This window comes from Erpetoichthys calabaricus, chromosome 15, assembly GCF_900747795.2.
Source record: "Erpetoichthys calabaricus chromosome 15, fErpCal1.3, whole genome shotgun sequence".
In the NCBI taxonomy this organism is placed as follows: domain Eukaryota; kingdom Metazoa; phylum Chordata; class Cladistia; order Polypteriformes; family Polypteridae; genus Erpetoichthys; species Erpetoichthys calabaricus.
The window spans coordinates 57,868,525-57,886,867 of record NC_041408.2 but is presented as its reverse complement, the minus strand read 5'-3'; the positions used below and the strand labels follow the sequence as shown (position 1 = coordinate 57,886,867).

Sequence of the window (18,343 nt, the reverse complement as noted above, 5' to 3'; positions counted from 1 at the left end):
TTCTCGATATATAATTTTGAATTGAATAATTGTATGCTGAAGTAATTTTTTTAAGGCAGTGGTGCAAAACACTGATGTATTTAAATGATTTTGTTTTGTGACATATTCAGCAAGCTTAAATGCTCCCAGTTATTTTTACTTCCCAAAAATGGTGTCATTGCACATTTTGAAAATGATGAATCTTCTATTCAGAATCATGCTACAATATTTACATATTCCAAGTTTGCCAGTATCATCATTACCACCAGTTTAACAGCCATTTTCCAGGTTTACTCGGGTTATCCAGTTGACCCCCAAATCTTTTTCCTTTGCTTTCAATAGTCCTGGACATCCCTTGTAGTGAGACAATTTTATTGTGTCATTCAAGACCACCTCAAACTACTACTTCTTTGGATCTCTCTGGGCTCTATCCACTGCACCTCCATTTTTGGTGCTTCTCTACACCCAAATCATCCTCTGTCAATCAAATGACTGAACATGCCCAAACCATCTTCATATGATTCTTCTCAACACCATTACTTACTCCCAACACTGTTGCCACACATATCAAACACATCAAGATATGCAGCCACCATTTTACACCTACTGCCCTTTTACATCAGCATATTCCCTTGGTCTTTCCTGCATTCACCTTGAGGTCTTTCACTTCTAAACTAGCTTTCCATTTCAGTATCCTCTCCTTCAATTCCATGTCACTTTTTGTGATGAAAATGAGATCATAGGCATACAAGAGTTCCCATTGAAGTCCTTAATACACTTATCTGGTCAGCAATTCCATCATTGTCACAAAAAGTAACACATTCAGAATAGAACACTGGTAAAGGCTCACCTTCACCTCAAAATGTTTAATGTGCCCATCTGCCCTGACCATTGCTCGTGCTTCTTCAAACATTGACATCACCATAGAAAGTAACCATTCATCCACCTGTCTTTCTCAATTTCCACTTCACCACCTCTAAAAGTGGCATGTCAAATATCTTCTCCAGAAATACAAATGTATAATGAAGCTTCTTTCCCTTTATCAGATTGTTTTCCTGTATTAACCTGATAAAGGTCACATCTGTTATTCCTTTATCTGGAAAGAGATCAAACTGCATTACATGAACTTTTACTTGATCCCCGACTCTTTTCTCTAGAATTCTTTCAAATGCCTTTATTACCTGCTCTAGCTGAATTGCTCGTATTAAGTCACACTCTGATGGATCATCCCTTATTGGAATGAACATGTGCCATTTCTAAGCTTCAGGAATCCTGCTTTCATTCAAAATCATATAGGTCTGTCAACCAATCAAACCCCAGAACTCCTACTGCTTTAAATATTTCCAGTTGGACTCACTTGTATATCTTACTTCACATTTCTGCAATCATAAGAATTACTTACGAATGCTTTAAAATCAATTAATCTTTTTTGTTCAGTGTCTCTTGACTCACCGGTACAAAAAACAGATAAAAAAACACCATTCAATATATCACTCAACATGTCTTGACATCAAGTTATTCAAAATATCAAGCTTTTTGGGGTTCCTCCTAGTTTTTGGCACTCAAAGCCCCAAAAGAAAAAAAAAAAAATTTTAGGCCATTTGTGGACCATATTTTGTGCAGGAAAATACATCCTTATGACAAAAAGTAAACCAATAGCTGTCTTCAGCAGAAATTATCAGAAGTTGTGCATACTACAATGGGCTAACCCCAGGGGCGTACCCCACCTAGTGAGATTTGAGGGGTCAAAGTTACTCTTTTATAAAACTTTGAAAAAATTGCGATTACTAATACAGGAGATCTAGCCCTCTATAAGATCTCTATCAGAGGCTGAAAAATGACATTTCTAGCACATGTAAGGATATTTATCCTTTAAACAATTAAACTGAACCACAAATTTTAATAGCTCAAATATTAGACACAACTATTTCTTATTTCTTTACGAAATGTTACCTCATGAAGTAACTACATTTGTTACTGTATGAAAAACTAATCCGATTACTATTAGTTCCCTTCAGCATTTTTCTAGCAGTTCACTTAGACTCCTTTTCTTTAGCTTCTCGTACCCTCCATCTGTTTCTCAAACATTTTGTGTTACTTCACTTTACTTCCTTATAAATCACCCTGTCACCTTCTACCTCCCCCTCCCCCGACACTCCTTACAGCATTGCCTCTTTCCCATAATTTTCATATCTAAAGAATAGGCAGTGTAAAATTTTAGCAAATACAATTATATTAAGTACCCAGCAATGTCTGCAGTTTAATACATTGTGTATATATATATATATATATATATATATATATACACACATTCTACAATAAAGAAATATTATAATAAACAACCACCACCTCCCTTCAAACATACATCTATCCATCCATTGTCTCCCGCTTATCCGAGGTCGGGTCGCGGGGGCAGCAGCTTGAGCAGAGATGCCCAGACTTCCCTCTCCCCGGCCACTTCTTCTAGCTCTTCCGGGAGAATCCCAAGGCGTTCCCAGGCCAGTCAAGAGACATAGTCCCTCCAACGTGTCCTGGGTCTTCCCCGGGGCCTCCTCCCAGTTAGACGTGCCCGGAACACCTCACCAGGGAGGCGTCCAGGAGGCATCCTGATCAGATGCCCGAGCCACCTCATCTGACTCCTCTCGATGCGGAGGAGCAGCGGCTCTACTCTGAGCCCCTCCCGGATGACTGAGCTTCTCATCCTATCTTTAAGGGAAAGCCCAGACACCCTGCGGAGGAAACTCATTTCAGCCGCTTGTATTCGCGATCTCGTTCTTTCGTCACTACCCATAGCTCATGACCATAGGTGAGGGTAGGAACATGGATCGACTGGTAAATTGAGAGCTTCGCCTTGCGGCTCAGCTCCTTTTACACCACGACAGACCGATGCAACGCCCGCATTACTGCGGATGCCGCACCGATCCGCCTGTCGATCTCACGCTCCATTCTTCCCTCACTCGTGAACAAGACCCCGAGATACTTGAACTCCTCCACTTGGGGCAGGATCTCGCTACCAACCCTAAGAGGGCACTCCACCCTTTTCCGGCTGAGGACCATGGTCTCGGATTTGGAGGTGCGGATTCTCATCCCAGCCGCTTCACACTTGGCTGCGAACCGATCCAGAGAGAGCTGAAGATCACGGCCTGATGAAGCAAACAGGACAACATCATCTGCAAAAAGCAGTGACCCAATCCTGAGCCCACCAAACTGGACCCCCTCAACGCCCTGGCTGCGCCTAGAAATTCTGTCCATAAAAGTTATGAACAGAATCGGTGACAAAGGGCAGCCCTGGCGGAGTCCAACTCTCACTGGAAACGGGTTCGACTTACTGCCGGAAATGCGGACCAGGCTCTGGCAACGATCGTACAGGGACCGAACAGCCCTTATCAAGGGGGCCGGTACCCCATACTCTCGGAGTACCCCCCACAGGATTCCCCGAGGGACACGGTCGAATGCCTTTTCCAAGTCCACAAAACACATGTAGACTGGTTAGGCAAACTCCCATGCACCGTCCAGGACCCTGCTAAGGGTATAGAGCTGGTCCACTGTTCCGCGACCAGGACGAAAACCACACTGTTCCTCCTGAATCCGAGGCTCGACTATCCGACGGACCCTCCTCTCCAGGACCCCCGAATAGACTTTCCAGGGAGGCTGAGGAGTGTGATCCCTCTGTAGTTGGAACACACCCTCCGATCCCCCTTCTTAAAGAGGGGGACCACCACCCCGGTCTGCCAATCCAGAGGCACTGTCCCTGATTTCCATGCGATGTTGCAGAGGCGTGTCAACCAAGACAGTCCTACAGCATCCAGAGCCTTGAGGAACTCCGGGCGTATCTCATCCACCCCCGGGGCCCTGCCACCAAGGAGTTTTTTGACCACCTCGGTGATCTCAGTCCCAGAGATGGGGGAGCCCACCTCTGAGTCCCCAGGCTCTGCTTCCTCATTGGAAGGCATGTTAATGGGATTGAGGAGGTCTTCGAAGTACTCCCCCCACCGACCCACAACATCCCGAGTCGAGGTCAGCAGCGCACCATCCCCACCATATACAGTGTTGACACTGCACTGCTTCCCCTTCCTGAGATGCCGGATGGTGGACCAGAATCTCCTCGAAGCCGTCCGAAAGTCGTTCTCCATGGCCTCCCTAAACTCCTCCCACGCCCGAGTTTTTGCCTCAGCAACCACCAAAGCCGCATTCCGCTTGGCCTGCCGGTACCTATCAGCTGCCTCCAGGGTCCCACAGGACAAAAATAAATAAATAAAAATAAATAAAACACACTACTGAATTGGCTAATGATATGAAAACAGCCAACAGTGAGGCATTACAAAGGTTTATTGCTTTAGGCCTGAAGGAACTCCAGTAGCACTTCTTGTCATACTTCTCTTAAATAATGCATTGGCTTAAAGTACTAAGATAGTGTTTCAGAGAGAGGATGTGCAGCATTGTTCATTATGGACATCAGTTTTGTCTTCATTCCTTCCACAGCAACTACATCCAGAGAGTTGAGAGTACTTCCCCATATCTGAGCCTGCCTTTTTAATTAGCGTACTTGATTTACTTCAAGTGGTCACCAGCCTCGCAAACTATCGCAAAGAAAAAAATCGCACTGACTGTAACAGAGATACAGAATATGTAAAGAAAGTCATTAACCATAGTACGGGAACACAGTTTACTAAGAAAGAAGTGTCTGCTCTGCCCTTTCTTATATAGTTGCTCTGTGTTAATAGACCAGTCCACCTTTTCCTTGACGTGGATAAGTACTTGCAGTAGTGCCCCACCTCCACATTCACTCCCTAAAGATAGTGATTGGGATATAAAGGTCCTTTAGTATGGTGAAAGTCAACCTGTTGTTTGGTTTTTGCATGTTGAGTTGTAGACAATTCTCTTTGGATAAAGCAACAGATCTCCCTTTTAACTCTTAATTTTAATTGTACAATTAAAACCTAGAATTTAGCTTTTAGTAGCATAAGGGAAACATAATTGTCAGCACCATATGCTGTGATGGGAGAGGTCCGTGGCAACTTTCATTTTTAAATAAATAAATGAATGAATGACCCCGAGTACGCAAGCTCCAGGAGGGTGCAGGTGCACGTGGTAACATGCACATGCTGCTCCAAGGTTGACTGCAGTGTTTGTCTGATCGGACATTGACGTGCAAATGTGAAAGGATCGGTCAGTTGCTTCATTCATACCTTGGAGTAGGCGATTGCTGCACCTGCACCTTACAGCAGTTTTTTTTTTTTTTTTTTTTTTTTTTAAAGGAAGCCTGCACTTAGGAAGGAAAAAACAAAAGAAAGTCAGAGGTTTAAGGTGCATGAAAGAAAAAAAGGATAGCTTGGGAGAAAAGCTAATACAAGGAGGAGCAGAGGTAGGCAGCCAGGAATAGAGTTCAAGGAAAACAGCATGTGGCCACCACTCAAGAGGGGACTGAGGGTTGCTCCTGCTGAGTGATCTGGGGGACAGGAGTGACCATCCACTCATGGAGGGCTCCATTGCAAGATCAAAGAGTGGAAGCAGGAGACAATGGAGCAAGGCTCAACGTGGCACCATGTGGATGTCGAAGGACTGGTGGGGAGGACCCAAGCTCGGTTAAGGGGTTGGCTGTGCCTGTCAGAAGGACTTCAGTTTTAAGAAAGATGCACTGTGGCTCGTCTTTGTTGAAGAGGATGGATGGATTCCTGCCATGGAGTTTAACCTCATTTAAAGGATTTATTTAATTCTTGTTTTAAACTTCCACAAGAACACCTGTTTTTATACTGAGATTATTTATTGAGGAGTGCGGCACTTTTATACTTTGTAGTTTTGAACTGATGTTTGGATCTAGACAATAAAATAATAGCACTGAAATATTTTGCAGCACAAAATGAGGACCATGTGTCCTCATTTGCCTGGCTCATCCTTGATTATGGGTTTGAGAGCTGAGAGGAAACATGGAGCCAACCTGGACTATCACATACACATTCATTTTGAGCAATTATGCAGAATTCAAAAGTCAAACTTTAAAAAAAACCTGCTTTAGTTGAAAGACCGTGGTGACAAAAGACTGGAATGAAATTTCTAAAAACACTGGAGAAAATGTCTATGACAACGTATTTACAAATATTTGTCAATAGTGCTATATAAAGATGTACTTTTAAAATTAATCACTTGCCAAAATTATTAATAAATTGCAAAAGTAACAAGTGAAAGTGAAAACATTGTTGCCATACGTTTTTAAAAGGAAGCCCATGGCTTTTCTTCAACAAAAAAACTGAATCTACACCCTTTCCAATCATTACCTACTCAGAAGGACTGATTCAGCCATATTCGTCTGGAAAGAAAACACTTTTAAACACTCTGCTCCAGTATGATATCTGATCTGAGGCAAGATCATTTCTTTCCCCACTTACCAGTATATTTCTCTAGTGCAAGCACAAGGTTGGGTAGCTGGCCCACTGCCTGGTAAACCCGGTAACAATCCTGTAGATTGGCAGAATGTTTCTGGAATTTTTTAGCCAGGCGGTTAAGGTCTGGGAAACGTCTAAGGATGTCCTCTTGTAGGCTCTGTCTCAACTCAGAATCTTCCATCAAAGACTCAACAAGGTTCAGCCTGTAAAATCAAGTGGTAAAAAGTGCAGCTTTAAAAAGTAGTCGATTGGAGACTATAAATAAATTGCAAAATGACAGCCTAAAAAAAAAAAAAAAAAAAACACACACACACACACCCGCACACAGATTATACTGGAAACATGTGGCATCCTATAGGAAAATGACTTGCTTGGTTCCCCTCAACTGATTGCCCCTTAACAAATGCAATATCAACTTGAAGAGTACTGTCTCATTCATTTTGTTAACTAGCTATGACTAACTTGTCTCTATGTACTTACTTTGTAAACTATAACTTGCTGAGAAAGGTAACATGGTTACCACTGGCCAGTTAACACCATAAATATTCTTATCATTGAACTTAGGGCTGATATGAACTCGATAAAGACTGAACAGGCAAACTCAGTCAAGGAGATCCAAATCTTATAATCCTCATTCTCCTCACAGCATGCCAGAGAGTTGAATTTATGAGACTCTAGAACCAAAGGCACAAGAACCTTTACTCTAATGTTTCTCCACTATATAGCCAGGTACTGGGTGATACACACTTTTCAGCAATGAACAATATGGTTCTTCAAGGAAGCTAGATTATTATCTTTTCTGATTTCAACCAGAGGACTGCTCAAAGTTGTAAAGCCTTCCACTCAGTAATAAAGAAAGGCCAAAGCTGTTGTACTGCACACCTTCCTAGTCCTCCATGATCAACTGAAATGGCTATATCATGTACCTGACTTACCCAAGAAGCTGATGAAATCGATAGATGACTTTGCCACATCTTAAATCTTCTCACTTTAATTTTTCTGTAATGTTTGAGACGAACTCTCCAATGAACTGATTGAGAAATTTGCCTTTACCATGCTAGCAGTGGTACTACTGTAGTGGGATAGTTATAGCTCTCTAGGGTTACTCAAGCATATTACTTTGAACGAAGTTCTTTGAATGTGAAATATTCAGAAAAATCTTAAGATTGTTTTTTCTTTGTTGTTGTGATGTTGTGCAGATAGTTGAGGTCTGAGAAGGGATAGACTGCTTGAATGGAGGAGCTTTCCGTGTTGTGTGTAGTGCCAGGACCCGAGGTAATACGAGAGCCCTTGGAACCCCCATCTCCAGAAGACTCAAAACTATCAGAGATCTAATGGAGTCAGACCTGTTGGGAATCAAAACTGTTTTTGGTGCTGATGTGTCGCCTGCTGCATGGCAGTACTTAGGTCTTAATTTGAGGCAGCCCATCCAGGTAGGCTTGTGGAACGTCTTGTCTCTCCGGCATGATCATCATTTTCCTCTGCTGTCAGGAGCTTCGTAAACTCCAAATTTCAGTGGCGGCACTCTCCGAGGTGTGCAAACCGGGGAATGGCCACATCTCAATTGGTCTGGTTACTCTGAGGATTGTCATACACAGGGAGTAACTGTTGCTGTGGCGGTTTGGCTCCTTTCAATGGTGTTTGATGTCACGCCTTTCAACGAGTATATTATGAGACTCAGATTAAGGTACTCGCTGAGTGTCTTGTCTGTTGTCTCATTGTATCTGGCTGTTTCTAAAGTGTTTGCACGGAGTTTGTGGGAGGAACTTACGGACTTGGGTATAACTGCCGATCCTAATGTGATGCGAGAGACCTTCCATGACAAGACTCTAAAGGTTGCTGAGGGTTGTGTTGGTGTTACCACTGTTCCCAGAAGGATGTAATTCATCTTGCACGGCTTGAAGGCAACTGTGGTCTGTACCAGGAACAGAGAAGGACGGTTGCGAGGGCTCTGAGGGTCAGATAATGTGAATTTCCCATTGGGATTAATAAAGTATCTATCTATAAGGAAGCAATTGTTAGAGGAATCTGTGAGCAACTGACACATCAGCTATGGTCTTGTGATCCACATCCTGCTTGCACAGGAATCAAAGCATTACGCACATCCAAATCTGTTCCTCAGAGTCGCAGTCAGAGTGGCTGATGGAACAGTCCTTACGGTTGACACTGTAGTTGTGACCCGCTGGGCTGGCTACTTTGAGCAGCTGTTTAAAGCTGATCCTCCGGCCAGGATATTGGATATCTCTGGATCCACGGTTCTTGAGGCTGGTCCTCCAATTAGCTGTGAACCACCCAATCTTACCGAGATTGCACAGGTGGTGACCAACTAAGGGTAGGGAAGGCTGAAGGGATCTGTGGTATCCGGGGTGAACTTTTCCAGGCTGGTGGTAAGGCTGTCCTCCTGGCATTGCAAGCAATCTTTGCTTCCATTTGGTAGACAGGCATCATCCCAACTGACTGGAAAACCGGACTCGTCCCTATCTGGAAAGGGAAGGGTTGTTTGCCTGGATTGCGTCAACTACGGAGGGATAATACTGCTCAGTGCCAGATAAGGTCCTTGCTATGGTCATCGTCAATAGGATTCCGTGATCAGTTGCTCACCTACCAAAGACCGGAGCAGTCTGGTTTTACGCCCGAGAAGTCTTCCATCGATCATACCAATTATTAGCTTTGGCATCAGGTTTGACATTTGGGGTAAGAAGGGATTACATCTCTCTACTGATGTGGAGTTGTACTGTTCTATGAGACAGGTGTAAGTGTATGCAATGATATTCACAAGCCCACAGCGGAGTGGAGTGTTTAATGTTAAAATAAGAGACTGATCCAATGTGACTGAGCTGTTGGAGTGCATATGGCTACTAGCTATTCAGTACTCGAGGAGGAACCATTTACTAATAAATACTCTCACTGCAAACCTTCACTGAGCATGCAAGTATTGACGCAAATAAATGGAGGAGTATATAGCAACTAAGATAATAGCCTGCTGGCTCTAAGTGATAATTGCTACTGGATTATTGTTCGAATGTGTAACAGAACAAAAGGTTACTCATATTTGCGTATCTTTTGATTGATGCTCCAAATGTAAAGGAAATTGGAAATTTTAACGAGTCTCCTGTAATACACTAGAAAGTGGAGGGGAAATAGGAAACAAGTACTTGGACGATGCTGAATTTGCTATTTAACTTAAGCAATCACCTTCATCAATGCTCCTGAACTTTTGTCAATGATTCAAAGCACAGAACAGACTAAAAGCTGAATTCAGCACATGGTGATGAGAAAGTGGGGGAGGTATTTATTGACTTCAGCAATAAAAAGGATTTGTCATAGTGTTTTTCACAAACTTAATGTTTCAAAAAAAGTGGTAGTCCACAAGAGGGCAGATTCTCACCAGAGTACTGGTTTTATGTACCACATGCCAAATTAAGTATCTGAGCTAAGTTAAGGCTAGTCACTCCTCATGAAGAATGCTCAATTTTCTTTCAGATCTCACTTTTAGGTAGGAACAATGCACAAAATACTGTTTAATGAATGAAAAAATAAAGCATTTTCACATTAAATCTCATTCTTGCAGTAATACATGTGTATCAAGCATCTGATAAATAGAAGAAACATCTCTATTTAATGTGAAAGTGCAACAGCTGTTAAATTGTAAACTTTTTTTCTAAAAAAAATAGTCAGACTAAGAAATCCTCATCTATCCTTATAATTTGTAATGTAATTAGCTAAATCTAACTTTGTACACATTCCAACAGATTTTGCGGTTTTCAATATGTTTACTATAAGATTAGTGATTCCAAAGTCTTGACATTTTAGGTAATTCTCTTGACTCCTGATGTCACTACTTTCAGTCCTTCCTTTACCGATTGCCAGTTGCATCAGGTCTCGACTCTTTTGTGATGACTATAATTGATTGTCAGATCAATCAATTGTAATTTGCCTTTTTACATTAAATAGTGTTAACTTCTTCACAAACTACTGGTTTATATCCTTATCCTTCCAATACAGCAGGACCTTAAATATTTTTTTACCATTTTCAACTTTTCTTGTGCTATTTCTAATTTTACCTTGACACTTATACCTTCCAGTTTTCTTAGATAATTTAAATATTTCAGTTTAATATTCCATAAATTTGGTGGTTAAATTAGAGCTTTCAAATTTCACTTCTGTAATTTTTATTCCACCCATATAAATTGTTTCAGCAGTCTTTAGTATTGCAACGTAAATGTAAACTAACAATTCAGATTTTAAGATGTAGTCTTTTGACCTTTTGGTAATTTTTGTATTTGCATACAGAAATTATCAAATTCTCTTGTTTAAGTAAGTGCTTTGAAAAAATAGAAACATTAAAATGAATAACTGCTTAGTCAAGTGCCATTATATATGTGTCAACAACAAGGTATAAAACGTTAGTGTAAAAAAAAAAAAAAAAGATGGTAATATGAAAGAAGGGGGTATATTTTCTTGCACCTAAGGCTTTTGATAGAGCACTACAGATGTAATCACTTTTAACACCTTTCATCCATAGCAGCAGTTTTCTTTACTGCATTATCATCAAGTTTTGCTGACACAAGTTGAAATTAAACATGTTACACTTTTGCTGCTTTGGAGGCATGAATTACCATCTGCGTGTTTCAGACATAAACTGATCATCATAACCAGCTATGGAACACACAGAACAAAATTAACTTAAATAAAACACACACACAAGCTCAAAAATATTATCTAAGCATCTGAACACAGGCTGTATTTCGATTGCACAAAATATTTCAAATAATAAGATTCCATGTGTCTTTTCGACTATTAATAACCTACGATCTGAGCTACACAGACAATAGAGGAGCATAAAAAGGAAGACAAAAAAAAGAAATCAGAACTAGAACAAATGACGCAAAGTAGTCTAAAGAGAAAATGTACCAACATTAAAACTGAAATGTAGATAAATAAAACACACTTTTTACAATTAGATTAATCAAAATGACAAAGTTTTAATTTAGCACGGATTATGGAAAACATGATATATAGGTTTTCAAATGTCAATCATTTTACGTATATTTAAGTAACATTTAAACTTAACATTCCCCAAATTAAATTTCATCCAAGGTTGAAATGTATTTCAAAATTTCACTCTGGTCTAGGGTATTGTATTATGAATGTAGTGAGAAGTCAAGCAAAATTACACCTTTTATTGGCTAACTAAAAATATTACAATATGCAAACTTTCGAGGTGACTCAGGCCCCTTCTGCCTCGAAAGCTTGCATATTGTAAATTTTACTGTATTACTTTTATTGGATGAATTTTGACAAAAAACACTGGTGCCCCCACAAATAAGGCCTACAAAAACCCTATCTGCAATACTGCAACTTTAAGTAAATGGGAGTGATGCACGTTATTTCACATGTAAATATACAAACCGTTTTACCTGTGACTAGCAAAGGAGGTGGTGCACTGCAGTTTCAAACAGTGGGAGTATCTGTTACTCAAATAACCAAGGATTTGTACTTCTACCACCTGTTGGATAAATGTAAACTTACTATTTGTACTGGCAAAGTCCTGAAACTTGCCAAACAGCTTTTCAAGTGTGTGTGTTCCCTGAAGTGATGATTGTTTAATCAGCAGTATTACTTGGGGGGAAGGTGGGGGGTACTCAGCAATTGCTACTGTACACAGCTATAAGGACAGTAAGTTTAGCCAGAAAGAAGATTTAATATTATGAGCATAACTAGAAATGTGAATTATAAACTATATACAAAATTCACAAGGGGAAGAAAAAAAAATGACATTTTAAAAAATAAATAAATAAATAATAATAAAAAAAAAACTACACAAAAATAATTTTGACCTAGATCATTAAACCCACGTTGTTTTTAGTGCTGTACAAGCAAAAAAAGTTTAATCCTCCATAGAAACTGGAGCAAATAAAACCGGTCTTGCATAATCCGAGTGACAGGTATACAATCTTATGCTCACATAAGCTACTTATTAGTAGCTGGATAAAAGGTAGGGGTGTTGAAATTAATCACACAATCGATGCATCGCGATGCAGACGTGGACGATTCCATTGTGGACAACGCTGGGTTTCAGCACCTGTTAAAGACGCTGAAGCCGCGGTACAAGGTCCCATCTCGTAGCCACTTTACAGAAAAGGTTATACTGGCTCTTTACCATGAAACCAGAGCCCAGATAACAGCGTCAACGAGCAAAGCTAGTCGGGCAGCAATAACATGTGATTCATGGACTTCAGTGGCAGCGGAGTCTTCTTACAGTGACAGCACATTACATTAGCGAGGACTGGAAGATTATGTCCCATGTGCTGCAGACAAGAGCTGTGTTCGAATCTCACACGGGCGCTCATCTGGCGGAGCAACTGTCTCATGATGTGGAAGAATGGCAGCTATCAGATAAAGATGTGGTGCTCATGATAGACAATGCTTCAAACATGTTGGTTGTAGCTCAAGTCGGAAAATTCCAGCATATAAGATGGTTCGCCCATACACGGAATCTTGCCTGTCAGCCGGCACTTAAAGTGGGATGAATTCGACGTATATCAACATTCTTCCATCGCAGCACTACAGCCAGCCACCTTTTAAAAGTGAACCAGAAATGCCTGTGCTTAAAAAAAAATAAATAAATAAAAAAAATCAACAACTGCTTACTGATGTTTCAACCAGGTGGAACAGTTCATACAACATGATCCAGAGGTTTCTGGAACAGCAACCTGCAATTTGTGCCACCTTGCTATCACCAGAAGTTCAAAGAGGAGAGTCAGACCTCTGTACACTGAATGAAACAGACGTGTCAAATGTAGAGGACGCTGCGAGGGCATTAAAGCCAATGAAGGATGCGACCACGCTGATGTCAGAAGAGTGCAATCCAACCATCTCTCTCTCATTGCTCCTCTCATCACACAACTTCTCCAAAACATGACAGACACCATCAGAGACTCAACCATGAATCACAAGATCAAGAATGCTGTCAGAACAGATCTCATGAACAGGTACATCAGTGAGGCTGAGATACAGCCTCTGCCCTGAAACCTCGCCTTTAAGGGATTGCCTTTTCTAACAGAAAAGGAGAGATTGGATGTATACAGAGGAGTGACTGAGGAGGCAGCATCCTTGAAAGTAATTAAATCATATATTTGGTGAAATTTATAAAATTCTAAACTGATCATAACAGTATTATAAAATGATAATACAATTGTAAATAATCATAACAGTAAAACTTTTAAGATTGAATAAAAACACAAATAGGTGCGAGCTTTTGCATTGACTGAGTACACTATCTGCTAAGTTATTGCTTTTTTATATTTTCCATTTTTTTGGTCCAACACAGAATGAGTGTATTTTTACCAGGGGGACAAAAGTGGTTGAAGTGCCTGAGGGAGCAGAACCTCTGAAAGAAAAAACACCAATGGAAGGCGCCCCCCTCTCTTCCTCCAAAAGTAAGGCCTGCTTGTGAGTTTGTTGGGACAGTCTTTCAGCAATACTGAAGGTAAAGTAGAACCCAAGACCCCCTATGCAAGGGCTGAAGAGGAAATGAACAGGTATTGCAAAGCCTCATCCTTGCATCTGACTGACGACCCCTTGAATTGGTGGCAGGTACACGAGGTCACATTTCCCCTCCTCTCTTGGCTATCAAAATGATACTTATGTATCTCTGGAACAAGTTTATCTGCAGAGCGTGTTTTTTTTCATTGCAGGAGATGTGGTCACTGCAAAAAGATCCACTCTCAAACCAGAGCATTTAGATCAACTGGTGTTCTTGCACAAAAACCTACAAATTCCCAAATGCTAAAACCAGTTTTGCACATTCAAAATGTGCCCAGTGCTGATGTTAAAGATTTTATTTTGTGCAGTTCTTATTTTGTATCTTGCACAATAGTAGTATCTGCAGAGCAGGTTTTCCCCACAGCCAGAGATGAGGTCACTGCAGAAAGATCCACTCCCAAACCAGAGCATGTTGTTCAACTGGTGTTCATATTGACAAGTCCCAAATGCTGAACATTGACAAATTTGTAAATTTGTCTTTGTAATTTTGTGCACTTTCAGGAAGTGCCCTGTATACATTGTTATTTTATGTTATAGATTTTATTTTGTATATAGCACCGTAAAATGTTTTGTTTTTCAAGACTGACCATATTCATACAAGATGTAGGCTATGTCTATATCATTTATTTCTGTTTACAATATAATGTAATTGTCACAATTTGTTTACATTTTCAGGTTTTGTTAAATAAAAATGGGAGCTTACATCTCACTGCTTGTAATTGTATTTGAAAACATAATGTGAAGTAATGTACAAAAATTGATGGGCTGCATCGAGATATCGAATCGAATCGTTGACATCGTAATCGAATCGTGAGACCAGTGAAGGTTCACACCTCTAATAAAAAGGTACAAAAATGCAAACCAATCCAAAATCTTTAATTTGCATAACACTGCCCATTTTTTAATGCATCTCTAACAGGAATAAGTCATAAGAAAAAAAATAATCACTACCCTCCTAGAAAAAAATGCCTTTTAATACTTCCCTACTTGACCACAGTACTCCCATCTCACTAGGTTGGCTAAAGTGATCTTGAATGCCTTCCACAGTCAGGACTGTTTCCAGCCATATTTATAATGGCCTATGGTCTTAAAAAGGCTACAATATGACCTTGGATTTAGTGCCATTTCTTTTAAAAACTAAGAATACTTTTGACAGTGAGAGTATCCATATTACTAACGAAGGTTGTAAACCGGATGGGCGCAGGGCTCACCGGATGTACGGAATCCCCAAAGGTCCATGCTGTGACAATGCGCGCGCCTACAACACGCTTGCGAAAGGAGTCACGGCTCAAACCAACTGTGGATGGGCGCAGGGCTCACCGGATGTACGGAAACCCCAAAGGTCCATGCTGTGACAACGCGCTTGCGAAAGGAGTCATGGCTCAAACCAACTGTGATAGGCGCAGGGCTCACCGCATGTTTGGAATCCCCAAAGGTCCATGCTGTGACAATGCACGTGCCTACAACGCGCTTGTGAAAGGAGTCACGGCTCAAAGCAACTGTGACAACGCGCTTGCGAAAGGAGTCACGGCTCAAAAACGAAAGGAGTCACAGCTCAAACCAACTGTGACAACGCGCGCGCCTACAACGCGCTTGCGAAAGGAGTCACATCTCAGACCAACGGTCCATGCTGTGATAACGCGCACACCTACAACGCGCTTGCGAAAGGAGTACCGGCTCAAAAACGAAAGGAGCCACGGCTCGAGTATCAGAGGGAACAGACAGTGATTGCCATTCTTGGATTTGCGATTCTTTCAAGAATCGTGGGCTTGCTGGTGTTTTACATATTTTACTCTTGTTTCCATTCAAGGTTTTTACAGCATTTCCACTGCATTTATACTTCAGTTTTATTACTGAACTATATCTCAATTCATCCATCCATCCATTTTCTAACCCGCTGAATCCGAACACAGGGTCACAGGGGTCTGCTGGAGCCAATCCCAGCCAACACAGGGCACAAGGCAGGAAACAATCCCGGGCAGGGTGCCAACCCACCGCAGGACACCCACACACCAAGCACACACTAGGGCCAATTTAGAATCGCCAATCCACCTAACCTGCATGTCTTTGGACTGTGGGAGGAAACCTGAGCGCCCGGAGGAAACTATCTCAATTCATTCTTCAATAATTCTCCAGCTATGAATGTACAACACTACAACAAAAGATAAAGCCAACCTAATTTTGATTTGATTCCTGTAATTTATGCAGCTGCCTTCATCCCACACAAAACTGTATAAACACTGTAAAATATAAAACATCTACTCCTCTCTATTAGACAGTGGTTTCTTTCTTTTACACTTTAGTAATATGTTAACTAAAATGTCCTTAGTGAATTAATAATTTACCAGATACAGTATATGTCAGCCTTCTAATTATTCAGTGTGTTCTAACCTGGTTATCAATCCATTTACTTTTTAATCTGCTTTGTCCAATACAGGGTGGGTAACAAAAACCTATCAGCACAGCACTGGGCATACATGCCCATACTAAGTCCATTTTCAGAGTTAGTTTAACCAGTGTAATTTTGGCATGTGGGAGGCAACAACTTTCACAACCACAACATTCTTACCTAGATAAAGTATATTCATTTTAAAAGGAAGTACTGACAAAATTTGTAATAGGCCAAGGTTAACAGATATATATTTTTTTAGAAATCAATTTTATTTCAATTGGAAGTGGATTTCTAATGTTATTTTCTAAACCCAAATGTAGTTACCATTTCCCTCTCACAGCTAATTCATAAAATCAGAGCAAACATTTTTTTTTTTTTTAATCCTTTATTTCCAGGCGAGAATCAGAAAATATAAAAACAGAACCACCTACACATGCAAAGCAACCCTCCCTTTAAGTCTATGGAGTGGGCGGAGTGCAAAAAAATGCAAACCTGTTGCAGCTGGTTTCAAAGGGAACACCTTAGTTCTGTTTCCATAGAGCTTCCTGCCTTAGGGAAGTTCCCAGAACAGCAGTTGAACTGAAGTAAACACTCTTTGGCTAATCAGTCCTATCATTTTGAGTATACAGAAATTTTGAGAGTGGGGGGACAGAGGTACTGTTCAGAGGTCAATTCACATTGCTAAAAGCCATTTTACCTGAATTAATGTCATTATCTGTGCCCATTAATGAGCAAAAAAGTAAAGATTTATTTAGTTTAATGTTCAAACTCCTTTGCAATGTGTCTATTGAAATTATTATATTCAATAGTGTACATAATAGAAGTGGTTATCTATGGGGATTCAAAAAAATTACCACTTCACCTCCACTTTGACAAAAGAAAAGATTTGGAAATTTAAAATATTTTTAGGAATATCTTCTGATCATGGCATGATGCAACTCCAGGAACTCTGGGCTTATGTAAATTAAGTATATATGTTTTTCAATGTACTCAAAAGATCTAACTGTATTTGTCTACTAAAATAAGCGGAGTCCATTAAAAGGGCTGTAACCTATTCACAATTGAAGATTGAATGTGTGAGTTTTCACACCAAATAAATGGGAAAAAATACTAAAACCTGTGTTGCTGTTTTCTGTATATATTCAGTGGTCAGTTTATTTGGTACACCTAGAAACACAAATTGCCTGCTTCTCCTAATAGTCCATCATATATCTACAACTCAATATGTATATTATACATACTTGGTTATGAGGGTCGGTTGTTCACCAAAAGATGTTTGATCTGAACAACTTTTGACTGTGTTAGGATTGTTGTTACAAATACCAAAAATAGCTTTTGTCCTAGGATCTGGGACACACCTTATATCTCAAGAATATTGTGATATTAATAAAAAATTCCAGTTCTGTTGGGGGAAAAAATAAACACTCTGTGCTCTTTCTGTTAGTGTGAACAAGTGTGGCCATTCTTTGCAGATGCTTCTCATTAACAATTCAAATGTTATCTTTTTACAAAAGAACAGAAGACTATTTTGACTACTATTCCTGTTAGCTAAAAATAAAAAGAGACGGCTACAGTGACCATCTGATCATTAAAAGTGGTCAAGTGAAAAATGACAAAAAAAGTCTCCTGGTCTAACAAATGTCACTGTGTGCTGTAGTTCACCAACATTGGGCAAATTTAATGTCACCATTAACCTTAACTGCAAATGGCAAGTTTGCCCTTGAGTCTTCTAAGCCTACCTAACACTAACCCTCTTACAGAGGCAACTCACAACGGAAGCATATACTATTTCATACATTCTTTCTGTAATATATCAGTAATTTACAAGGGGGCTATGCCCCCTGCTCGCTTCGCTCGCCTACCCCCGGTGTTGGGTAACCCGAAATACATTGATGAATGTATGAGATATATTGAAGTGTAAAGGTGTAGATGACGAACAAAGGAAGTATATTCATTAATCCTAATGAATGTTCACTAATAGTGGACTCATTACAGAATGCGTTGTCAGCTAATTGGCGGAATTATTTAGCGGCCGTCTGTT

At 40.4% G+C, this 18,343-nt stretch overlaps 1 protein-coding gene across 1 annotated transcript in view; it reads right to left on the bottom strand.

The window, feature by feature from the left end:
- Positions 1 to 18,343, bottom strand: part of msh2 (mutS homolog 2 (E. coli)) — an 86,774-nt gene that overhangs the window by 47,960 nt on the left and 20,471 nt on the right. The window contains exon 7 of the mRNA XM_028820936.2: positions 6,366 to 6,565. Coding sequence (XP_028676769.1) covers positions 6,366 to 6,565 — 200 coding nt within the window. The remainder of the gene's footprint in view (positions 1 to 6,365; positions 6,566 to 18,343) is intronic.